General features: G+C 36.4%; 1 protein-coding gene across 4 annotated transcripts in view; it reads left to right on the forward strand.

Moving 5' to 3' along the window:
• LOC145984248 (intracellular hyaluronan-binding protein 4.S-like) overlaps positions 1-15,236 on the forward strand; it is a 50,534-nt gene extending 35,298 nt beyond the window's left edge. For 3 of the 4 annotated variants that reach the window (XM_083117841.1, XM_083117843.1, XM_083117842.1), the window contains 4 exons: positions 6,223-6,448; positions 9,348-9,533; positions 12,545-12,637; positions 13,336-15,236. In XM_083117841.1, coding sequence (XP_082973967.1) covers positions 6,223-6,448; positions 9,348-9,533; positions 12,545-12,637; positions 13,336-13,401 — 571 coding nt within the window. In that variant the 3' untranslated portion in view covers positions 13,402-15,236. The remainder of the gene's footprint in view (positions 1-6,222; positions 6,449-9,347; positions 9,534-12,544; positions 12,638-13,335) is intronic. The other variant, XM_083117844.1, reaches the window with a different exon arrangement.
• The last annotated feature ends 12,211 nt before the right edge of the window (positions 15,237-27,447 follow it).

Below are 27,447 nucleotides of genomic sequence, written 5' to 3' on the forward strand. Positions count from 1 at the left end.
AGGGGGTTGCCAGTTGGATGGAGCAGGAGGAGGGGAAGGGGAATGTCTTTGTGACATATCATCAGAATCAGATTCTGAATATATATGTCAATCTCTTCTTCATCCCACTCGGAGTCTGTATCCATATCCTCCAGCTTATCTCGGATTTCATCAGAACTGAGATCACTGGGTGCAGCCATGGTCGACTATAAGCCTTTTGGGGACACAGCAGGCACAAACGACACTAGCACACTTTTCACACCACAAGAAAAACACGTAGATGACAAAGTCCTTGGAAGTCTGTCACTTCACTCAAAAAATATCCTCACACTTGGGCACAAAACAACACACACCTACGCACAACTTTCACGGATGAAAAGCTTGAACACAGTGAAAAATGAGCACCGATTCTTGCAGCTGCTTGAAATTCTATTTTTAGACATTGCAGGGTAACCTGTGTTGCAACTTGTGGAACACTTGTGCTCAAAAACAAAGGTTTCCTTCAGCATGCCTTGGAATTCCATTCTCACAATGCAGATTCAACAACCAGCCTTCCCCCTCCCCCCACCCCCACCCCCTGTTGCGCCCGCACGGAGAACTTTCATTTTGACATCGGATACTGATAAACAAGCTTCCTTCAAATGCAGTTACCAGGCGGGAGTGAAAAACATTGCTTTAGAACAACAAAGCCGGTCTTCCTTTTTCGGCAAAAATTTTCCCTTGAAAAGAGATGCAAAAGAGAAGTCCCCTTTCCCGCCTTTCCCCTCAATTTTCATGAAGAAAAAAAAGTGCAAGAAACATTTCTGTTAAATACATGTGTTAGGAACAATATAAAAAAATCGAAATTCTAGCCAAAAATAGAAAAGTTATAACTAGAAGCACATATTTTTGGTAAATAAAAAAGCAAAATTTCGGTACAAAAACAGAGTTGATTTCGGGATCAAAAGCGGTAAATAAAATAAAATTTCGGTGTTATAGCGGTGAATAATCACATGAAAAGTGCTATGTAAGATGACATTTTGGTTTTAAAATTGTGAATATAATCCTAAATTTGATTTAAAAACAGCACTTATTACACAAAATAAACTTATCCCTTCTAATAGCACATTTATGTAGTTACCAGAGTATTAAGTTTATTCCTGTGTAAAGGGGTCCATTTTTACTTCTCAAATATTTACAGAAGAATTAATCAATTTTACGTGAATTGCATAACTCACAGTATACTTCAGACTTCAGAAAGTGGCGCGTCGGTATATAAACAGTAAATTTCGTGTTTAAAAGTCAATTTCGCATTTTGCAGTTCATTTCGCATTATTTCGTGAGAAAACAGGGTAGAAAAATGCACCTCGGACCTTTCAGAAACATGATAAAAGAACATTACAGCATGTTATTTCATATTTCATGTTTTCGGCAAAAACGAAATTTGCATGCCTCTAGTTATAACGTAAAAACTACGACCTTGACATAGCGTCTCGATCGAGATTCTTTGGACTGTGAGGGTTACATTTGGGTATCTCGACCAAGATGCTTGGGACCCAAAAGGTTAAGAGAGTGAGATATCTCATTGTAGAGTTGGTCTATGTATTGCATGTCATACAAACTTCACATTTTTACTCGAAAGGTCAGGGATGAGACAAAGTACCCTGTAGAGAGGTCAGTCTGACGCTTGAACTAGTCAACACAGCCTGGTTGATGTTGCCACACAGTGTGCGGGAACCAGCAACTTTTGTCTTGCTCTCACTTTGTTTTTGCCATATTTGGCACCAGTGCAATTCTGCTCAACCACCTATTTTCATAGCCATGCATTTAGTAATTTGCTGAACTCCATGGCAGAGTGGTTAGCACAGTTTGATATGATTCCAGGGGTCCTCGGTTTGAATCTCAGCAGATTTTTTGTGAATGTCCCTTCATCAATTTCATGTCACCACTAGAGGCATGCATATTTAGTTTTTGACGAAAACCCGAAATAACACGTCCTAATGTTAATTTTTCATGTTTCTGAAAGGTTTGAGGTGCTTTTCCTACCCTGTTTTGTCACGAAATAATGCAAAATGAATTGCAAAATGCAAAATAGACTCTTAAACACGAAACTTGAATTTATTTATCGACGTGACACTTTCTGAAGTCAGAATTATCCTCTTGAGTTATGCAATTCACGGAAAATTTATTAATTCTGCTGTAAATATTTGAGAACCAAAAATGGATATCTCTATACAGGAATAAACTTAATATTCTGGTAACGACATAAATGTGCTATTAGAAGGGTTATGTTTATTTTGTAATAAGTGCAGTTTTTAAATCCACATTTTCACCGCTATAACAGCGAAATTTCATTTTATTTACCGCTTTTGAACCCGAAATTGACTTGGTTTTTGTACTGAAATTTTAGTCATCACTCATCTTTATCTTCAGGATTAACCAAAAGTGGAAGAAAAGCAACATAATATGACCTAATTCATTCAGTCACCTAACTAGTTACCTAGTTTCTGGTAATAAACAGGTGGTCTAGTTAGTAGGTTGTCTGACTTCCATGCAGGAGACCCGGGTTTGATTTTTAGGGTGGGTAACCAAAGATCAGAATTTTTCTGGCGTCGTCTCTACATAAAGTGACTCTGGGGCTCACCCAGCATCAAATCAATGGGTACCTGTGGGCAACCCAGAGGGGTAAAGCAGCCAGAGCATGGTGCTGATTACATCACGTCCAAAATGGCAGGTAAATGTGCCTTCATGGCATGGTGCTGTATACATGTAGACCTTTACCTTGCCTACCAAGGCATCTTCTTTTCTTATCCATCTTCAGTCAGCAGCTGTGCCTGTGAAAGAAACTTTTCAGTGTACCATGAGGGGTAATCTCATGCAATTCTAAATCACATTATACTCAATTATACAGTTATATTTTACCAAATATTAACTTTGCCCTAGCGTTTCCCTAGACAACATAAGAAGTTTAGAGTTGGAATTGGTACCTAGATGTTAACTGCTATATCCTTCAAGGAATTCCTAAGCTGAACACGTGTTTCCACTTGCAGGTCTGCTGATATTGATAAGAATAGCCGTGTAGTTAAAATGCCATGCAGAGAACCGTGCAATTGATTGATTGGGCTCTTAACTGTCACTTATTACATTGCTACCTGCTAGGGCAATATGCCCAGCTTTGTATTTTAGGGTAAAACCAAAATTACATATTACGTGATTTCACAATAAAATGTAACCCTGTTAATATTCAAAATTGAATACCTAATCATAACAATAATATTAAAAAAGGTAATAAGAAATGTATAAGGAAATATGGAGCCACCTTTAAATTTTCAATTGACCAACTCTGTTGCTGAATGCATCTCACTATCGTGTCTTACAAAGATTCTGGTTTAAAGATGTGGCTACATCATTGTTAGCGCTTTCATCTATTTGATCTGATCATTGAGATTAACCTCAATAGAGGAAAGTAACATTAAGATATACAGGGTGACTGGTATTCCCTGAAAGGGGTTAAAGTAGAGACAAATTGCAATAAATTTGACCATATCATACCCCGTCCGAAAATTAGTAGTTTTCGAGATAATCGAGTTTCAATTGTTTTTTAAAAAATGACAATTTTCCACAAAAAGATGAATTGAGAAAAAACTGCTCATTGTATGGAACTTACTTCAGCGTTTTCTGATAGCTAACAAATAAGTGGTTCGTTGAAAAAAAAAGTTTATCCCAAATAACAATCACATGTAAGTAACGGGTGGATCTAAACTTACAAGTGATGACAAAAAAATGCACTCTTAGTTTACTTGGCAACGTATTAATAACAAAAATGGTATGACACGAAGCGTACAAATTATGTAAATTACTTCCTTGTGTCATCAGCTATCCAACAAGGTGCAAATGTTGCTAACATACACATTTGTGTACAAGAAATAATACTTCATTCATCTTCTTGTGAATGGAATCAATGAACAATACAATTAAGGAATATTACACACCATGCTCAAAGTGGGCACCTCCGTTACGAATGCAGGCACCCAGGTTTTTACGGAGATTTGTTCTCTTAACTCGTGATGTGATGGTGTCCTTGGTGTGTTGACCAGCTGTTAAGATCCTCTCCCTGAGATCTTCTTGCGAGTTTACCGGTGTCTTGTCATGTGGCTCCAAATGTAAAAGTCGCAAGGCTCCAAATTGGGGGATCGAGCCGGCCAGGGAATCGAGCTGCCTCGGCCAATCCATTTTTTGGGTAATTTTCATCCAGCCACTGTCGCACGCCCAGGCAGAAGTATGGATGGGCGTAATCAACAATCATTTGATCGAGCCATTTTTCCTGCCCCAAATCTTAAATGGCATCACTTATGAACATTTTTTGAGGAACGGGATGGCAATGTTGTTGGAGGATGTGCCTCTAGCTACAAGACGTGACATGATTTATCAGCTTGATGACTGCCCAGCTTGATCCCCCGATCGATTTGACGCCTTGCGACTTTTACATTTGGAGCCACATGACAAGACACCGGTAAACTCGCAAGAAGAGCTCAGGGAGAGGATCTTAACAGCTGGTCAACACACCAAGGACACCATCACATCACGAGTTAAGAGAACAAATGTCCGTAAAAACCTGCGTGCCTGCATTCGTAACGGAGTTGCCCACTTTGAGCAAGGTGTGTAATGTTCTTTAAATGTTCATTGATTCCATTCACATGAAGATGAATGAAGTATTATTTCTTGTACACAAATGTGTATGTTAGCAACATTTGTACCTTGTTGGATAGCTGATGACACAAGGAAGTAATTTACGTAATTTGTATGCTTCGTGTCATACCATTTTTGTTATTAATACGTTGCCAAGTAAACTAAGGGTGCATTTTTTTGTCATCACTTGTAAGTTTAGACCCACCCGTTACTTACATGTGATTGTTATTTGGGATAAACTTTTTTTTCAACGAACCACTTATTTGTTAGCTATCAGAAAATGCTGAAATAAGTTCTATACAATGAGCAGTTTTTTCTCAATTCATCTTTTTATGTGGAAAATTGTCATTTTTTTAAAAAACAATTGAAACTCTATTATCTCGAACTACTAATTTTCGGACGGGGTATGATATGGTCAAATTTATTGCAATTTGTCTCTACTTTAACCCCTTTCAGGGAATACATCTAATTACCAGTCACCCTGTATAACAAACTTGCAACATGAGCATTTTTCATTACCGGATGTTTCATAAATACTTGGAGAGGTTACAAATATTTATTGCAAGTGAAATATTAAACTTACATTAATGAAACCAGTCCAGGATGAATGAGAAACGCATAAACAGTTTTTTTATCACCTACAAATGTTCAATGTATGCACCACAGGTGGCAGAATAGTGTACTTGCAACACTCTCATCAACATGTGCCTGTCTATCACAGCGATCATATGCTCCCTTAGGGCTGTGAAAACCCGTGGCATTGGTGAGATATATACCCTGTCTTTGATGAAACCCCACAAAAAGAATTTGCACGGTGTTAGGTCCGAAGATCTTGAGGACCAAGACATTGCACAATACACTGTGAGTGATGTTGCCAATTTGAGTGTCACCTAGTGGCAGGGATATGAACTCTTTAACAAAACATGCATGCACAAACTGTTTGCATTTCTATCATGTTGATGCATACCATGTCACCCTGATGCATACATTGAACATCTGTAGGTGTTAAAGAAAAAACTTGAGTTTTTTAATCATTCTGGACTGGTTTCATTAACGAAAGTTCAGTAGTTTATTTTCAATAAATTTTTGTAACCCCTCAATTATTTATGAAACACCTGGTTTATTTATCACCAGGAGAATCAGAAAAACCATCCTGTTTATTGGTTTTAGTTGAAAACCCAGTGATAGTGAGACATTGGTGTACTAAAGAGGCAGCTTGCACAACTTTGGTTCATTGGTGCTGGAATGTATTCTACTTATGAAGATAAGATTTTACAAACAATTTACAGAATTTATTTTGGATGGCGAGATTTCATATTTTCGTGCATTATACAGTGGAACCTCAATTTTATGTTTTTCAGGGGACCAAGCTGAATAAACTTTAAGATCAAAGAAAAATTTATAACATTTTGCAATGATGGGACCAAGATTGAATGTATTATGCAGGAAAATGTAAAATCTGGAAACTTAAAATTTGGGTTCCACTGTAAATATTTTTCATAGTTTCCAGTGTCATGTAAATGGATTAAAATGAATACAAGAGTGGTCAAAAGCTGACACTGTGATTCTCTGCAGGGTAACTGAAAGCAGTGGAGAAGAGGCTGAAGTTGCTGCACCAACTGAAGAGGGACCACGCGAACTGACTTTGGATGAGTGGAAGGCTATGCGCGGGAACAGGCAGAAACCAACTTTCAATATTCGCAAGGCTGGAGAAGGAGAAGACCCAACCCAGTGGAAGAAGATGTATGCTTTGAAGAAAAAGGAAGGCGAAGAGGAGGATGAAGAAGATGAGGTTAATTTTGTAAGACCTTTTTATCTTTTAAATTATCTAATGACTTGGCTTACATGCATGTTAAAAATAGAATTTTGGGGAGGATCTCAATGAGTTCGAAAGTTAAATTCAGCATAACAAAAGGATCAAGATGGCAATAGGAAATATAAGTTAGAGGCATACATATTTCATTTTTGATGGAAACATGAAGTGTGAAATAAACAATTAATTTTTCATGTTTTTTTAAAGGGGTGATGTGCATTTTCCTACCATGTTTGTCATGAAACACTGCAAAATGAACTGGAAAATGTGAAATAAACTTATTCAACATGAAATTTAGAGTTTATTTAGACAACACTTTCTGATGTATAAATTATCCGGTCATTTATGCAAATCACAGAAAATTGATTCTGTCGTAAATATTGGAGAAACAAAAATGGACTTGTTTATACAGGAATAAACTTAATGCTCTGATAACTACATAAATGTACTATTAGAAGGGAAATCTTTATTTTGTGTGATAAGTGAAGTTTTTAAAATCAAATTTAGGGTTATGTATTCACCATTTTAACACAAATTCTATTTTGTATACTGTTTTTTATCCTGAAATGTGTCCAATTTTTGTACAGAAATCTTTTATTCACCATAAATTTGTAGTGGCGCTATTGATTAGCAGTAAACAGAAATTCGAAACGAGCACTGCCATGTTGATTCTTTTTAGAGGTTTAGGATGTTATCATTTCCTAGTAGCCTTTATTATGTAAACACAGTGCAAGCTCAATTTTGTTTTTTAGGGGACCAACATGAAAGGAAGTTCATTGTGAGGAAAATGTAAAACCTTGGGAAATTTGTTACACTGTGCTCTATTTGCACCATGAGGATTGAATTTTTGCAATCTGGAAAAATGTGCAATCCCTGAACATAAAATCTAGGCTCCTCAGCTATAAATGTTCTGTGTTACATTGAAAATAGTTTTTGCTCCAGAGTTATAGAATAAGAAAGTACAGCGTAAGATATTTATTGGCTTAAGAATACACCCATATTGCTCTCTGTGTTCTTCGTAGCACACTGTTCATAATTATAGTGAACGACAACTGTTATGTGAGGAAATCGCGAATGGAATTCGGACGGAGGAGCATTTACATCATTCGCATCACCCATCTTGGACCCAGATGGTATGGATCTGTAACATTAGGTATTTTTGCCAACACCAGGCTTGTACATATTTGTGACAAACAGTGTCATTGTGTGGTATGCGACTTTTGGAACTGACTGTGACTCATATCATTTTACTTGCATTTTGTTATTACCATGGAACTGATTTATATATAGTAAAAATGTGCTAAATATGTAAATACATATTTAGTTATTTTCACCAAAATATGGAGTTAAATGTGGATTTAAAATTGTAAAAATTTTACAATTACTAGTAGCGAGGGTAGGGTTAGCAATGGGCTGCTCAACTTTGTACTCTTCCAACATTGCGAAAATAATGTTAGTAACAACAGGAGCTGATGCTTGAGCCCTCATTCCCTATTGTTGACAACAATTGTAAATAAAGAGGAATTTCAAGTGTTTTACAATAGCAAAAGCAAGTTCAGATGACAGAAAACTTGTAATTAACTCAATTGAAGGGTATAAAAAAGGCTGTAAATTTTTGTTTAACATCACTACAGACTTTTGTCAGTTATTTGCAAGAAATTCACTCAACTCTTTTGGTCTCGCAGGGACATGTAGTTATTGTGTGAATATGGAGTATATGTTGAGAAATGTTCTGAAATATGGAAATAATGCAAGGGCTGTTAAAAAAGAAACCAAACTTTTACACAATTGAGAAAATGATAATATTCACCAGCTATTTGGCCTGTCTCCTTCGAAGTACTCCCCTCCACTGTGCACACACTGCTCCCAATGTTTCTTCCAGTTTTGGAATGGCCTGTAGACTCTGTAGCAAATTCCTCATGATCTCTTCTATTGTCTGGAATCTGAGACTTTTGAGGGTTCATTTCAACTAGGGGAAGGGGAAGAGGTCTGCTGGTGCCAAATCAGTGGAGTAGGCCGGTTGTGGGACAACAAGTGTCTGGCGCTTTGCCAAAAACTCCCAGGTAACGAGTGAGGAATGAGCACATGCATTATTGTGATGAACCATCCAGGACTTGTTCTACCACATTTGTGGCCTATTGCACTGCACATTTTCTTGTAATTGTTGCATGACATTAACGTTGAACGATGCATTCACTGTAGAACCATGCAACACAAACTCAGATTCTCTAGCAGTTTAAGAACATGATTAACATCATTTTAATATGGGATCTACTCATTCATCGTCCTTGATGGAGGTTCAATCTGATGTTAAATGTCTGTACCAATCGTAACACTGTGTTGATCTGAAACATTCCTCGCCATAGGTTTCATGTAACACTACGTAAGTCTCTTTTAAAGTTTTATTCAATTTCACGCAGAATTTCACACATACTCGCTGCTCTTCCCTTCCAGTTACTTCATAGTAGGGTAACTGAAAATTACAGTAGGCACTCAAGCTGATCTGCATTACTGTGATTAGCAACGACTTTGAAACTGGGCCAAGTTAATAACTACGGACACTATTAGGTACCACCACTGTTGGTTCTCCTCAACAAATTCATATATAAACTTTATAAAAGGAGTTCAGTTTCTTTTTGAACAGGCCATGTATGTAAGAATAACTAAATAAGAATCTTAACCTAATATATGTACAAATATGGAAAATAAAAACTGAATATTTCGAGTCTACATGCCATGATGCGCAAAGATAATACATAATATAATTCATTTCAATTTCATACATAAATATGTATTTACATATAAATCCGTTCCTGGATATTAGTTTGTGACCATTTTTTCCAGTAATTGTCACTGGTTCATCCTTTTTTATATATATATATTCTAGGAATATGATGCAGCTGAATACCCTCAACGTGTAGGCAGGCAGAAGCATGTTTTGGACATTGATATCCATTTTGCTGATTCACGCCGTGGAGCTCGTGGACGTGGTCGTGGAGTGCGTGGAGCTGGGCGTGGTGGTCCTCGAGGAACACCTAGAGCTGGTGGAAGAGGTGGTGGCCAAGTTAACTCGGTAAGTTTAAATTGATGTATTTATTTTTAAGGGTGAAAGTTCACATAAATTAATTATTGCCTGTAATTCTATTTGGGAAATAGAGAAACAAGGAATTTTCATGAAACATGCCCAGATGATATGTGTTCAAGCAAAATGATATACAGTGGAACCTCTATTTTACGTTTCTCAGGGGACCAAGCTGAAATAACTTAAAATGTGGGAAAATGTAAAATCGAGGAAAATTGCATAACATTTTTCCTATGTTGGGATCATCAAGATTGAATGCATAATGTGGGAAAATTTAAAATCCAGGAACGTAAAATTGAGGTTTTACTGCATTGGTTTTATCCATCCATCTCTCTATTGTTGTGGTGTTAGGAATATTTAAAGTTTAAGGTGTCGTTGGATGACAACAGGTAGAGTGCCACATGTCACATCAGGTTGCCTGGCCAAATTCTGAGAAATTATGTCCATTTAGAATTCCTTGTGGTGTGTTCCAATGAATCTTTGTATGGTGTGCTGTTGGTGTTGTCTAGATACCTGCAATAGTTTAGTGGCACAGTGAGTATACTCTTATCATAGATATCTAGACAGCAATAGTGAAAGCAAACCACATGAAAATTCAATCCCCTCCCCCCTTTTTTTTTGGAAGTACTGTAATGTTTTTTGAAACTAGATTTTCAAGAATTCCTTTGCTGACATAGGCCAAAGATTGAGCACCATGTTAATTTTCATATCTGCTTTGATGTAAATGCCCCAGGAACACTTTAACTCCCAATACTTACATTATTTCTCCAACACAACTGTTGATATTACATCCTGTTTTTTTCTTTCTTATTCATTTATACTCATGATGAAGATATGACATGTTTGAAGAGTTTTTGGTTTTGTAGCTAACTATAAGACCAGAGTGTTTGCTGATGAGTGTTTCCTTGAATTCTGGGAATTGTGTAACCTGTAATTGCTAACTGCTGCATGAATTTTCTTTAGACTTTACAAATTGCAGTACTTAGTGATCTATATCCTGTGCAGTCTAAACATTCAAAAAGTTTTCTGATAAAAGATTCATCTGTTACTTGCTTTTATTTTTACATAGCAAGCTCCATGTTGTTAGACATGCAGTAGCATTCATAGTGAAAAAGAAAAGTAAATACACACCAATCCTTATTCTGTCACTTGCAGAACAGTGTCTTTTTTTCATTGTCTAGCAGTGACAATGTGTGCAATGGTGCCTGTTGATAGCTGCCCTGATCATGTAGGTTTCATTGCTGAAGTTTCACTCTGCAATGCAAGTTCATGTAAAGCTTTGACTTCAGTTTGCAATATAATGATTTAAGAAGAATCTCTCGCCACATGCAGGAAGCATATTTCTTACCTTAAAAATTGTCTAAACTATGACAAAATTAAAAACAAACACTGCACAACACATCACACATATTTCTCAGTGTTGTTTTGCCTTAGCCGCTCCTTCTTACCTGTTTGGTGGTTTACCTGATCATGTATGAATGTCGTGTAAAACATCATTTTTAGTGCATGATGTGTTGTGCAGTGTTAGTTTTTAATTTTGCCGCCTCCTAGACAATTTTTTTAATTTTGCAGACTCCTAGACAATTTGTAAGGTAAGAAAAATGTTTTGCAATATAGATAAGACATTACTTAACACCACATGCAATCATTTCACTAAGTAGATGAATTCCAGTAGGTAAGCATGTACTTACTTTTCACTCAAGCTTTCATCACATCATGTGGCTTCTTCAGAAGTTAAGACAAGAATAGTTAAAGGTGTTGGGTAACCCATCTGCTTACCATTTAAATTTGGCCATCTCCCGTGATGGTTGCACAAGAAGACAAGATGTCAAATATTGTAAAAACCATCAAGCAATTTATGTGAAAATTTTATATATTGAAGTGAAAGTACAGTAATAAGTATTAACATACGCAGTTTATTTGAAAAATAAATAGAAACTCACCTAATAGTTTTGATCACACACATCTGTCCATTTCCATTCCTTAACCTTTCGTTTTTTTCCTGCCACAGCCACCTCTTCCTCACTTTCAGTACATTCTTCACTTTCACTAACACAAAATGAATTGCTGTGTTCATCTCCACTTCCAAAATCCACATTTTCCTCTTCATCGCTATCGAAAAGCAACTTTTAAATCATAGGATCTTCTATAGAGCGACCACAAGGAAAGAAACCTTGACCAAAAAGTCCCCATGCAATTTTCCCTTCTTCCGTTCAGCTTGGACCATAAGGGATCATGGTCCACTCTCCCCCTCCCCTCCACGTGGGAGTATGGTGCACAGGAGTTGCAGATCTGCGGAGGTTTCTTTGCTTGCGGTTCCAATATACAACATTCTTACGGGACATGTTTGCAAGACGTAACAAATGAAAGTTTTGTTTACATGAGAAATTACTGAACAAAACTCACTTGAAATGGTATGAAAATCTTAGCAGCACAAACATACATGTCATAGATTCGAAAGACCATACCCTCTGCCATCTATTGGCAGAAAAAGAAACTACGTGATGAAAATCTGGAACCCGTAGATTCGACGACTATGTATGCAGATGGGTTAAATAGTTTAAAATTGACAGAGAATTTTGCCCTGTCACTACTTCCTACTCCACCATCAATTTTAACCAAACTTACTTTTCCCATGTCACTTTCACCACATGACGTGAAAGCTTCAGTGAAGCATAAGTACATGCCAAAACTGGACTTCATCTACGTAGGAACATAATATATTTGTGAATTCATTACTACAATTCTGCTGAACTTCCTTGTCCAGGAATTCGTTTCTTCCAGTTTACCTTGTGAAATGATTGATGTATGCATGTTTTTAGATTGCAGTTAATTCTTGAAAGAATATTTTATTTTGAACAAGAATTTCAATGTTCTTTGTTAATTAAACTTGTTACTTTATGTTTATCATTTATTATTTCAAAATTGAATGATGTGCATGGGGAGTCAATATTTCATTTAATTCAATTTTCTTTTTTTTGTGTTTTACTTCAATTCAATAGACTTCCATGGTCTTGCATGCTCCAAAACCAGGTGTCCAAAGTTTGAATATTAGGACATCAGCACAAAGAGCAGCCCAATTATCACATGAAGAGGTGAGGATGAAATTAAATGTTTTTCTTGTACTTTGTCAATACTCAAGCAAGAATGTACTAGTTTGTTTGAGTTTTATTTTTAAGCCCATTTTATGCACAGAAAGGCTAATTAGGGCAGGGCCTACAGTTTGTAGTGGGATCTGAACCACTGTGCCTTCACCAGGTATCAAACCCAGGACTCCTTGATTACAAGGCAACAATGTTACTACTTTAACATCGGTGAGGTTTCAAGCAATAACATACAATGGTAGTGTGTGGATGGTTGTGGTGGTATATTTTTCATGGTTGTGATACTAATCCTAAGCTCAGTAGTCATTAGCTTATTTTGTGATGGTGTCAGGTGTGACATATAGTGTGAAGGGGTCTTGTGGTATGAATGACAGAGCTTTCATGCTAATCTGATGTGGTTACCTGAGAGCAAATGAAATCCATGTGCATCACATTAACCAACATCCTGCACAGAAGCATGTGTGTTCCACTTTTGGATCAACTTTTATGTTAAAGAGAAGATGATATGCCCACGAAACAAAAGCACATGGAATAACATCCACTCTGTCTGGTGCTCCCTGATTCATTCAATTTTGATATTTACCCTTCTAGCTTTTCTTTCCTTTTTATGTACATGTGCAACTTTAATTTTGTCATCTTTTCAGTTTGCTTGTATATATTTTATAGTAATTTCAAAACTTTTTTTGCAGGCACGGGGAGCTCGTCAGAGTGCTCCGAAAGTTGATGATGAAAATGATTTCCCATCTCTGGGCTAAGTTTTTCAGTGAACCAGTCTTTATGTTATTCCTCAGATGCCCATTCTTACTTCATAAATTATTGTGGAAAATAAATTACTTGCATGACGTCAATGGAAATACCATCAAATAAGATGAACCGCAAGAACACAAAAGTTCACTTTACTATAGAAAATTGTGGACTAAGTACAAGTGTTGAAATTTTGTGATGGTGATGTAAACATGCTACAGTGGCCTGGTGACCTGCTCGCTGCACCAGATCTAGTCTTTGAATGCAGTGGATAATTAAATTTCATACCAGGAGTTCATCAAAATTAGTGGAGTGTAAAGAAAACAGGTGTTAAAAAAAAAGAGAACTGCAGCAGTGTTTCTGGTAAAGAACTTTTTACCAAAATTTATGTACCTTCTGTTCATATAACAGTTGATTGGGACTAGCATCCAGAATAAATTTGACTTTTCTATGTGAACTGACATGTTGGTATGTGCCCTTCGAAGGTAGTTTTAATGCACTGATAGGTAACTTGATTTATTGGAAGAGTTGTTGCTCATACAAACATATTGCATCTGTCTTGACAAAAACTTTAGATCTCAATATAGATTATATATATATATATGTTACATATATATATATATATTATTATATATAAATAACTTTCCTCAATGTGTGGAATTCTTGTTGAATAAGATGGGTATATCATTGCTTCGTATGACGTAATCTCCCTTATATTGATTTCTAACTCTTCTGGGAAGATAATAAACGTGTGACTGAGCTTTAGCACTATACTAGTGGTAAGTTGACAAATTTATAAAGTTGCTCTTTAATTTATGTAGTCTGCACTTAATTCCACCACCTTAAATTGATTGTTTCAGTTGCTAAGGAGTTGATAAACTTAGGTCCTGCATAATACATGTATATAAATATATCAAGCGATGCAAATCAGTATTTGTAATGGTTAATAACCTATGGATAGGTGATGACAGTATAGGTGCTAGTTTAGCATGAATTCACATTCAGCTTTCAACAGGAAATTGTTCAGGGGCAATGCAGGTTTGCAAGTGTTGAATATCGAGGCTGCATCTGCTCTCCAATCATGTGTTAATGGATTTTGAAGAAATTATGGCTATTACTGGATGAAACTTGTTAGCAACTAGAAACTGCTAGCTGGTAAATACTATTTTTATAATATTGGATTTCCTAATGATTTGTAACGTTGTTTTCTTTATACACTCTACCCAAAAAAAAATTATTTTGAAAAATTTTTTTTTTGAACACTGAAGTTTAATGTAATGATTCTTTTTCACGATACTTTTTAATGAATTTTGTTTTCTGTTTTGATGGTTTTCCTGTTACAACATGTAGTTATTGCATTGAAATTCACTCCAATAATACTATTTTTGGAGTGCAGTGTCTGTTATATGTACATATAATTTTGGTGCATTCTAAATAAAAAGCTGTTTTTCTCTAGATAAGATGAGCTAGTTTTGAAGTATTGAAGTACTTCATACCATGACGTGAAAAAAGGAGTGGTTTCTTTACGTGGATCTTTTGTTTTTCTGTGCATCAGAGTAAGAAATTATTTAAACTGCACCAGTAAATAGAATTAAAATCACATTTCTGGGGGTACGGTGCAACAATTGGTACATTCGTAGAAGAAAATTTGTACTATTATTTGTAGTTTTGTTTAGGAGAGGTTTTTTTTTCTTTTGTTCTCTACTCTGAAGCACAGTGTTGTTGGCCGAAGGGCCTGATTTTCAAATTCAGTCATTAAGTAAGTACAGTGGAGACTGATTTTGTTTGTGAAACTTCCTGTGGAAATGTCACAGCCGATGTACTTCAATAAATTTGATGCCTCCAATTGAAACATATTTTATTTCTTAACCTGACATGAATTGCCATAGTTTTAACTAACTTGGAATTAGTTTAAAGCCAAACATTCCATTGAATTCCACACAACTTAAATATGTTGACTATCTTCTTTCTGCTAATTAAACATTAATGGACAAAATTTTTTGTTACTACTAGTGTCCAGGTAATTATGTAAATTGAGGTTTTTCTGTTAACTGTTTTAGATCAAATTGGTGAAATGTTGGTATTTCGTGTTAAATTGAGCCTAAAAACTTGCATCTTAAAATACACATTTACATATTTTACACCGTAAGTAGATATATTTACATATTTCCTTAAGTTTTCATATTTAATACATATATTTACTATGAAATTCTCATATTTTACACACGCAATGCACAATGGAATGTATGGATCAGAACAGAGAGAGTTGAAATTATTTGCTGAACATATGTGAATCTGGAAAGTGAAATTACCTGGGGATGCAATGAAGGAAAAGATGTAGTCTTTTTGGAGCAAAAACAGGGTACATATAATTTAACTGTTAACTGTGCTAAGTGGAAATGCCTTGGAGAGAGAGAGTACGCACCAGAAGATTTGTGTAAGTTTAAATTGCCTCATGCAAAATGGAAATTTTGTTTAGTCAATTCAGGTCTTTTTGCACAATAACGAGGGAAATTTCATATTTGAAAATGTTTTTTTCTTATGGTTTTGGGAATCTTGTATTGGAAAAACCACAGGAATATGTTAGTTATATATCTGTTGGTCTGTGTCACATGTTTTTTGTTGCATATTTCTTTTTGAAAGGTTTCAGTATATATTTTTGGGTTTTTAAATACATTATATGCATGTATTTTAGCACATGGTAGAAACTTGATTTATACGGTGAACCTTAATTTTATGTTCCAGAATTTTAAGTTTTTCTGTAATATACATTCAATTTTTATGGACGTAATGGACCATAATATTATAAGGTTTTTGTGCATTTTAAATTTTTTCATCTTTGTTCCATGAAGACAAAATTGAGGTTCCACTGTATATTTACTAGGTGTGTAATTTGTGAGTATGCCACCTAATAAAATAATATAAATATTTAAATTTTGTGACATGGTGTCTTTGAGTGAGGTACCAGTTTCACTTTAGCAATTGTCATTATCAAATATATTAGGGATGGGCCAATATGAAATTTTGGCCGATACCTATAAAGTACCGATATAAAATTTACCGATATTCTACCGATCCGATATAAAATTAGAAATTGTCTTTGAAGAACCTGAAAGGTTCATTGACCTCCTTAATAAATTGTCAAGGTGACTGCAGTGCAAAAGAAGTTTCATATTTAGACATTTACTTTTTTTTAGAAAGTAGAGCATGGAGATTATCCATAAAAATTACAACAAAATGGTAGAATTTTGCACTAATTTGTTTATTGATATATTGGATCGGTAAAATATTCGGTAATTTTACCGATAAACTGATACACCGATATGCCTATATTGGCCGATACCGATAGAGTACTGATTAATCGGTCCCATCCCTAAAATATATTGAATTGGAAATGGAAAATTGGCACTTACCAAATTAATTGGATTATATGGGCGAGTGGAAACTAAAAGTTTGCATTAGATCCAGATGTCAACAAATTTAAACCAAATTTTATATTTGTCAACAAGCCTAGACTTAATCGAACTAATACCCCTGGGATTATGCCATAATTTGTTAATATTGAATTTCAAGGGGTACATATTAACATGTGAAGTTAAAAAAAAAATTGAAAGCTATTTAAGAGTAACATTGTCAAAATCAGGCATTGACTTCTAAAAAAGGAATTTACCAGTAACAGGCTCACGAAGGTTAGACACACTGCCATAGAAGTATATGCATGAAAACTTGTGCTCTTAGTGTTTTGTGGAAGAGTGAAGAGAAATGTGTCATCATACATTGCGAGCAAAAATAGTATGAGAATATGATAGTTTTGTGATCAAGATTTACCAGAAAATAATTCTTGCTGCCTTTTTCAGAAAATGTGTCTACAACTATAGGTTTTCTTGAAGTAACTAATAAATCCTCCCTTGTGGTACACCCTGGATTTGCTTGACACTGTGAGACTTCTTTCAGGAATCTTGTCCTGCATGTTACTGAAGGTCTTGTACTGTGGGTCTCATTTATCGCGCACCATATTGAGTTCGTTCGTCCAGTGATGTCAGCATGGATAGTTTTCTCTTTTAGGTTTAGATATCTTAGCATAAACACACTGCAATTTTTCAGTGCTACACCTAAAAGGTATTATTTATGTTCAGAGAACTAATCCTAACAATGAAATCATTTATCATGACTAGAGACTGGATGTTTAGGCACTAAAAACATATAAAATAAGCAGGCAAATAAGCACTTATAATTTTCAAAATAGGCATTAAAATAAAAGGCAATGAAATTTAACTCAAAATAATGAAGATAGACATACAAAAAGAAATAGGTGTTTTAAAAATATAGAAACATACCTGTACATTCTTTATAGTTGCTTAAAATAAACCAGGAGCTCATCATTAGAGACAAGGAGTCCAATATTGTACTTAATAAATCACTGCAAACAGGAGTCACGTCAGACCAAAATTTTCCATCTGACAAAAGAAATTGTTGACTACTTCCAACCAGTACGCAAACTATTTAAATATACACTTTATCACTGCACACAGGGTTATTTCAGTTTTAAAAAAAATTACACTATATTCCACACAGCAGATCGAACTAAGAAACTGTTTAAATGCATTTCAAGTTTGTACTGTATGGTTTGGCAGTCTGAATAAGAAGCACTAATTGTGGTTGCACATCACAACAAGGTATTTCTTCAGGTGATAACCGACAAGTTATGTCTGCGATCGGACAACACATTTTTTTTAAATTGAAGATCTTTCAACCTCCACAGATGTTACCGGAGAATACTTAAGGCACGCGAGAACGTGGATCTAACTCAGTTTGTATATTTTCACCTTTCAGAACTTGTTAAATTGCCCTTAATTTGTCCAAGTCCTTATTAGCTGCAATTACTCGCTGTTATTTTTAAATTTCTTGGAAGAATCGGAAACTAATTCTGGGAACAGGAAATTGTATGCACAGAGTTCAGTCATGTCCCAAGAAAATGCCTAAAACAGGCAATATCTGGCATTTATGAAAAATGATAGGCAATATCGTGTGAAACAGGCAAAATTAAATTGCCTTTAAATGAAGCTAATCCTTCGTCCCTGGCCTTCGCAACATTCGTTTTCATCATATCTCTAACAGGAAAGAATAGGCATTTTGCCTAACATCCGGTCTCTAATCATGACATCAGTAGATGAAAGAGCTCAATACTGTGTGCGATAAATGAGACCCTTGTACCAGGGTTGCCAGTTTGCTATTTTTTTTTTTTTTTTTTAGAACCAACCCAGGTGGGTTTTTCAGATAAAACCCAGCCAAAACTGGGTTTTATTGTGTTTTCTTTTCAGGTGGTTTAAAAATGAAATACATTTTTCCCCTAGTAGTAATGTATTGTAACATTCATTTTGTATTGCTTTATACCCTGTCCCAACTATCTCTGGAGCAAGCAAATGAAAACAAGTCTCTGCGCAAGTAGTAATGTGAGATGGCTCCACCAATGAACACTGGAGAGAGAAATGGATTGCCTGGAGGGGATAAGCGACTGCAGTTACGAGCCTTTACAGCAGCATGTACTGCTTCACTCTGCCCACTATTTCCTTCCCTTTGATGCTATGTGCTCCCTTGCTTCTGTTCTAAAATATTTGTTCAACAGTTGGGAGTGTACTCTTCCAGGAATTCCAGGAGGGTGTAATAGTTAATGCTGTTGTTTTGTGATCAGTTTTCAGGGTTGCATTCCCCGGGGAGACTCATACTTTGGTGTATCTAAGAATCAGAATACCGGGAAAGGGGGGGGGGTACAAAGTATGATATGACCAGTGTGTCTTTTTATCTGGTAGTCAACAATGATACTCTGTACTGGCACCTTATTATAGGTGAGGACTAATAACATTTTATTCTAACGAGAAATGCCAGAAGTCCTGGGCATGGGTATTCTTTGTGTTCATCATATCATCACTCGTTCTCATCTTTGCGTTTAGCCAAATGTGGCAGAAAAGAGGAGTGAAATAAAGCAAATCAATCAACCAGAGAAATGCATGCGTGTGTGTGTGCTTGGATGCATCATCGTTTATGAACATAACAATTTTGAGTAGTTGTTATGATGAACACATTAACAAACACTGTAACATAACACATCAACTTGAATAGTGCCGGAACCTTTCTTCCTAAAAAAAAAAGCAATAACTAACTTTGTACAGACTTAATTTTATCAATCAGGTTTGCTACCTTCTTCCTACATAATGATACTCAAATTTAGGCATGTTAAAGTATTATGTTTTTTCAAGCACATTTTTAGTTAATACTATTGGTGAATATTCCATTCTGATCTTTGCCAAACCCCGTGGCGAGTGGTTAGCACATAGTGTTACAATGCCAGGGGTCCTGGGTTCGAATCCCGGCCTGGGCATGGATATTTGGGAGTGGCCATTCATCAATTTCATCACTCATCCCCATCTTCGCAAATTAGCCAAAAGTGGCACAAAAAACAAAGTAAAATATAGAAAATCAATGAAAACCATTCTGAACTTCAGTTTATGAAAAATTATTTTACAAATGCAGTGTTGTGCATGTGTTGGAATGATTTATGCTACAACTACAAACACATTTTTATCTCATTTATTTCATGTGCCATAGATCATTAAATAATCCAAAAATACTATGTTTGTTCAGTTTATCACAGTTCTGTTTTCCCATTATTTTTCTGAATGTTTCAAGCAAAAATACCTCCTCCATGTATTAACCATGGCAAATTATAAGTTTGCCGTATTTAATTGTCTGGCTGATATTATCCAAATGGAATGAATACCTTATACATCTTCCAAAATATCTGGCTGCTATGAGAATGGCAATTCCCATGGCCAAAACATTTATTGTCAAATTATAGCTTAAGCGAAGCCCTAAAAGTATATTTTCTTAATCACCAAAAATGTAGTTTAGGCAGAGATTTGAAAGTGTCATCAGAATTTGGAATCTCTTTTTTATCTACAATCTTGAAATACTTTGAACAAATACAAATTCAAAACTGAATCATTCCCGAGGTGTATCTAGTTGTGATTAATTTAAGCTAAAAATCTCTAAATTTGCTTCAGTTATTGTGGTCTCAAAATTGGTGACTTACCCCCAACCTTCCTAAGACACACTACATTACAGAGTTTTTATTTAAAAACTCAAGTGATGTCATAACATTGCTGAGTCTTGTGTTTCTTAATCTACAAAAATACAGGGTGTTTGAAAAAGAATTCCCTAGTTTTAAGTATAAATTTAATAGGGAAAGTAATGAAAACTTACATCAATGAGTACATATGAAAGAGGATTCCTTCAAATTTGTTCATTGTTAGTACACCTCAACGTGGGATCCATTTGTTGCCCTGCACACGTCGAGACGATATTCCACTTCTCGCCACATATTCACCAACATTTCAGGTGTAACTGTCCCAACTGCAGCGTAAATGATTGATGTCTCTGATCCTAGTACTGTACACAACATTTTTTATGTGGCCACAAAAGAAAAAGTCCAGTGGGGTTAAGTCTGGGCTTCGTGGTGGCCAAGGTATTGGGCCAGCCCTGCCTATCCACCTTCCTGGAAAGCGAGTGTTAAGAACCGCACACACCTGTTTACTGTAACGAGGTGGGGCGCCATCTTGTTGGAAAAACACAAGCCCCTTTTCCACCTCAATATCGTCCATTTGGGGAAAGACGTACTCTGTCAACATGTCATGGTAAACATCCCCGTTTATTGTTTTTTCTACGAAAATGAAAGGACCAACCACACGATCTTCCATCAAACCGCACCAGACATTAAGTTTGCGAGAGTCACGTTGATGCTGAATAACTTCATGTGGATGCTCTGCCCCCCAAATTCTACAATTATGACGATTAACTGTTCCACTGACATGAAATGTAGCCTCCTCAGAAAAGAGAATGTTTGGTAAAAAATTGTCATCATCATCAATTCTGCGTAGAAAGTCAACAGCAAACTCATACCTTTGGATTTTATCAGTAGGTTTCACTTCATGTAACAGTTGCAATTTGTAGGCTCGCAACTTTAGTCTTTTACGAACAACATCATACACTGTACCTTTAGGCACTCCTAATTGTAGACTACGTCTAGCCAATGACTTCTTCAGGCTCCGAACACACGAAACACGGATCTGTTCAACAACATCTTCGGAAGTTCTCGGTCTACCTGGTGATTTACCTTTTAAAACACTACCGGTTTCCTTGAAAGACTTTAGCCAATGACGGATAGTTTTTGCTGTAGGTGGTTCACCACCATATTGACGTCTAAAATTACATTGCACTGTTATAACTGACTCAGTTTTCACAAACCAAATAACACACTGCGCTTTCTGTTGCGGAGTACACATTGTTGCTGAGTTGCTCTGCACTACACGAACGCTGGAACTGAACTGAGGGAACAAAGGAAAAAAAAACAGCACTGGTGCCGTCTCAAGGTCAAGCAGACCTACCAACTGCAAGGGTGCCAAACTTGGAGAGTTGATGAATCAAACACCACAAACTAGAATACTGTATGTCACTTTGTACAGATTCTAGGACACATTAAAACTAGGGAGTTCTTTTTCAAACACGCTGTATAACCTAGTCAAATATGAGCATAATTTAAAGTTCTTGCAAGACATGTTAAACCAGTCTGTCTTCTACTATCTTTAAACATGATGACCAATTTTTCTCAAATACAATGTGAGACCAATCCTTCAAGTTATCTTGCAACTCAAAAGCTTTGCATTTATGGTGGTTATCAAAAATGGAACGTGTGTCTATTTTACCTTTTACCACCACTTCTCTCCTAAGCTATTTTAAAAGTGTTAGTGCAAAATTGCGGACCAATTAAATCTCTAAAATGACTCTGTATTTCCTTATACTCAGAAAATGTATTCTAGACCATTTTCAGAAAAAAAAAAAAAAAAATGTAGAGCATAGCATAGAGCCTGCAACATGTGGAAAATATTTTTTTCATCCACCATCTTGAAAACATTGTTCAATTTTGTTCACAACTTTAGCTGCAGAAATAATTTTACCTAAATGATTCTAAATTTACAGCAGTTATCAAGGTCACTAAATAGATGACTTATCCCACTGCCCATCCACCCTAAATCATGCACCATATTTTGATAATTTTATTGTCAAATTATAGTGCAAGTACATAATGCTCCTGTTAAGTTTCGTGCACAAAGCTGAAATTGTGGTAATTATAAAGATGCACGACTTACATGGGTATAGAGCTCCTAACCAGACATAAATAACATTTTACTGCATAGGCAAGCAACCCATTAGGATGAGAAATGACAAAAATCATTTAAAGAGTGTTCCAATTTAATTATATAATGTAATGTAATCTTTAAACATACAAAAATTTCTTGTGTCAATTGATCATCACAGTTGAAACTACAATGTACCACTATAGTTTCCCCCACATAAGGAAGTGACTGATAACCAAAGTGCTACCACATTATAAGCTTTGTACAACTATGCTGCATCAATCAATGCAAACGTTTTGTCTAAAAATGTCTGATACTTTTTCTTTTTTGTTTCTTGGATCCATATTTTTTAATTTCTGTTAAAATTCCATTTCTAGCATGATTTGAGGAAAATAGCCTGATAAAACCCACTACGACTTCTACTACATTCACTATTTTCAGTATTATAACCTCTGATAAGCCTTTTCTTTACAAGTTTTCCAAAAAATTTGACAATCATAGAACTTTACAAATATTTAAAGCAATAATTTACAACCCTGCCTTGCACTACATTATAGAATAAATATTCATTTTTCTTATGTCTAAAATATGTGTCTGGACATATTCAATTTCATTCCAATGCTCTGGTTGTAATAACCAGGCTAATATATTAAGTCAAATCAATCAAGAAATATGAACATACCACATTTGTTTGTTCCTCACATAAAACCAAAAGTCCCTTTTGATCACGACAACAATTGATCAGTCTGTAGGTTTACTTAGGAACATACACTATATCCTGTGCTCTAAGGCTGTGTCCAAAAAGTACAAAACAGATTTAAAGTATGGTCTTGTCAGAAGTGATGTCACCTAGTGCAGTTTGAAGGCGCCAATTAAACGAGCAATTGAGACCACAGCACGAAGCATGCATTGTTGCAGGCTTGAGTACTTGAATTGTAATCACATAGGTAGAAAGTCAGTAAGTTCTTGGTAGAAGTCTAATGTGTGGAAATGTATGTATGAGACCATTTTAAAATGCTATGTGAAAGAAGGGTTTGAAACGTGGGAAGAACAACATGTCCTCAGTTTTATATACTGATCGTATTTGGCGCTGCTGTCAAAGTGCAATTCGAAAGACTTTCACTTCCAGTCCACAACTTCAATACTGAACTGCGAGACCATTCTCAGAGGATGTTTGCTTTAAGTATGGGCTTGCACCTTTCAGACACGGCCCAAATCTTATCTTAGAGTGGTGAAAACTTGCTGGTGGAGCAAAGCTTTCTTGATTGTCAAGTAGCTGAACGACGGCAATTTTATTAGTGTGCATGCCAATGCCCTTGTTGCTTACCCTGCTCCCATCTACCAGTCATGATTTTTTCAACTCTCTGAAATGTACACATAACCTGTTGTGTTATTATTATAAGGGCCTCCCTCAGGGCCGTATCAACGTTTGTGGACGCCCCTGGGCAAAACGTTCGGTGGGGGCCCCAATTTTTTTATTTTTATTTATTTATTTCTTTACTAGGAGCTTTATTAGCTCAATATGTTAACCACCAATTTTCAGCAGTTTAAATGGTAGTCCTGATTTTAGAATCAGTAGTCATTCACAATCGAACATATCGCAGATAGGTTTGCAGGGAGAATAGCACAATAAAATAAAGTTACAGGACAAAAATTATAGCACTATAGCAGCTATTCTGTGTCTAAATGTCTACAGTATATTATGAAGAGTGAACACCGTAACTACAATATGTAGTAAATACTAAGGGGGTTCAGACGGAAACAGAGAACTGAGCAGTAGACTGTACTTATGTACATAATTTATTACAAATGATATTATTTACAATTAAGAGTAAATATGTCACTACATATGCACAGTCCATCTACTGGACAATTACCGACAGGTTCATTGTTGAAATTGTAGTAACTACACTTTCTTCAAGAAAATTCCGTAAGTCTTATAGTAGACACACTTTTCTTGCCTTTTTCGCCAAAAATTCATCTACTGTATCATCAAAGTCCAATTCACGAAGAAGTTCGTGTTCAATGTTTAATAAACAAAGATTGGATAAGCGATCCTGTCCCATGGCAGCACGAAGTTGTTTTTTTTTCATTAATTTCATTTTTGAGAAAGATCTTTCTTCACTGCAGTTTGTTGCCATTAAGACCAAATAAATTCTAAATAGAATTTCGACATTGGGAAATGTACTGCGAAACTGGTCCTTACATACAATAGTATACATAGACAGTTCCATTGGGATGTCTTCCTGATGTTTGACATTGCTACTGCTTACTAGGTGTGCAAACTGGATCAGCTCATTCTCTGGCGAGAGTTCCAGATCCTCCTGGTAGATGCTCGCCAGCTGCAGATGTAATTTGTAATGGAGTTGCCACTGCAAGTTCATTTAGAATACTGAACTTCTTTGCGACAGTTTCATAGGGAAAAATCCTGTCTGCAAGTGATGAGGTGTTTTGATCAATCACTGGTAGAAAAGTTTCCACTCTGAAATGTTCACTAGGCGAGAGGTGGATTTGAGGTTCATTTTGATAGTTAAGAGGATTCAGTCGGACGTTTCTCACCCGCTGACGTGAGTGTTCCTCATTGTACTCTTCTGGCTATCTCCTTATATTCAGAAAACGAGTTCCTTTTTGATTCTACGAACTTCTTTAAAGATCTCAAAATATCAATGGCAGACTGAAGAACTCACCTTGGATCCTAGTGTTTTTTGCTCGTAGCATGAAATCTCTAAAATGTCATTCCAGAATGCTATTTCCAGGGATGACATCTGCCGTGAGAGCTCATTCGCTTCACTTCTTACAATACCAGGCCCGTAGCCAGGCAGGGGCCAGGGGGGGCTCAGCCCCCCTTGGACGTGCCGTCAGCATTCCCTGGCACTGCCATCAGCCCCCATTGTCATTGGGTAAAACTATTTTGTGTAATGTGTTTCCAGTGAAGAGTGAGAATGTAGACAGCTCACAATTTTAAAGATAAATCCACAGAACATGAACAGCAGCTATTACATTCGCTCATCTTGTTTATGAGCAGAAGTCTAAGTAGCTGCAAATATTTTGAAGATTATCTAGACTTTGTAAGTTCTTTCATAAGGGGTCTTCTTTATCTGTACCTTCACTGTCCCTGTTGTGACCTCCCGTTTAGACAGAAATCTGTGACTTTGATGTCGTCATGAAAATTCCCTTCGCATCTGCATCAAAGGTCAACAGCTCTCAAGATTTGGGAACGAAGGGGAGTGTCATTGCTTTGGCCGCACGTGAAATGTACTGTAGGCAATGTGATTGAATATTGTGCGTTCTTTTGTGTGTGATATACATGTCTATATCATCTGTAGTAAAGAGTGTGCAGTGGTCCCCAAAGTGTGCACCGCGGCACCCTGGTGCGACGTAGCTGGGTTTTAGGGTTGCCGCGAAATGTTACATTATTTTCACTGAAATGATTATATTGTTCCAAATATTTGCTCATTTAGTACTTTTTACATGTAAAATGTTTCTGAATTTGAAAACTGTGTATAATTCTTTTTTAACTAAGGCAAGCAACCTAACCACACTAATTGGGCGTTGCAAGTGCTAGATAGGCTTACATTCTGACCAGTGCACCGCGGAAAAATTTTGAAACACTAGGGGCGCCGTGAAACGAAAAAGTTTGGGAACCTCTATTGTAAGGGATGATATCAGTTTCAATCAATTAACACTCCAAGAGATGGTTTAAAAGATGTTGAAAAATGTAGTATCTATATGATATTTATAAATTTTATATAAGTTAATGACACCCCCCACCACACACACACACACACACATCTTCATTTAATACTTCTAACCTTGGTTTAGACTTGGTTTACAAAGCCCCCCCTGATAACCCGCGAGCCCCCCCCCCCCCGAGATCAATTCTAGCTACGGGCCTGTACAATACCCTTCCTCTTCTTTGTCATTGCGTATTTCGACAAGAGCTTCCTTAAATTTTTCGTAACCTTGGACTATGACTTTTGTGGCATCTGCTCTACATGCCCACCGAGTCTCACTTAAACTCTTGGGGACATAGTATTTCCCTTCTGCTTGTCTTAACTCATCCACCAATGTTTGATAACAGTGAGGTGATGCTGCGAAGAACACATAAAGCCGTTGTACAAAATCGAAGAAATGAACAACTGCATGACATGCATTAGCCTCTGCTTTCCCTGCCCGATTCAAAGAGTGGGCACAACATGGTACTAGCTCTGCTTGTTTATTTAGCCGAGAGGAAACAATCAACTCATTCCACCGTCCGTTAGCTTATGTTAGCGCGGTTCACAAAAGCGCTGCTTAAAGTTAGGTGTCCCGTAGTTCACTTATGCACCGAGAGAGAGTGCTAGTATCTCCACAAATTTTTTCCCTAGAAAAACTCACAGTTCTAAAACGATGTTATTAACGAAAGAAAGTTATGTACTTCTATTATCTTAATCGTGTCTGAGAATTGATTGTTTGAATAAGTGTGCCTTATTTCCACACCACATCCAAATTAATCCATGGTATAAAGTATACTGAGCTTCAGATATCTACAAACAGGTCGACTGAGAGCTGTGCAACAATTGGATCCAGAAGAGTGTAGACATACGACAATATTGAAGTTTTTTTTATTTTTAAAATACAACTTCTTATGTAATTTTTCATAAGCATAGCCAGCTGGTTAAAATATTTTTTTGGTGGAGGCCCTTCACAGCTTCCTTTTGGTGGGGGCCCTGGGGCAATTGTCAAAGTTGCCCATAGGTTAATCCGGCCCTGGCCTCCCTGATGGTGCAGTGATAGCATCGTCCCCTTGTAATCAAGGGGTTTTATACCTGGTGGAGGCACATAGTGGTTCGGATCCCACTTTTAACTGGAGGTCCGGTCCCGATT

The sequence above is a fragment of the Lepisma saccharinum genome, chromosome 2 (genome assembly GCF_977018435.1).
Source record: "Lepisma saccharinum chromosome 2, izLepSacc3.1, whole genome shotgun sequence".
Lineage (NCBI taxonomy): Eukaryota > Metazoa > Arthropoda > Insecta > Zygentoma > Lepismatidae > Lepisma > Lepisma saccharinum.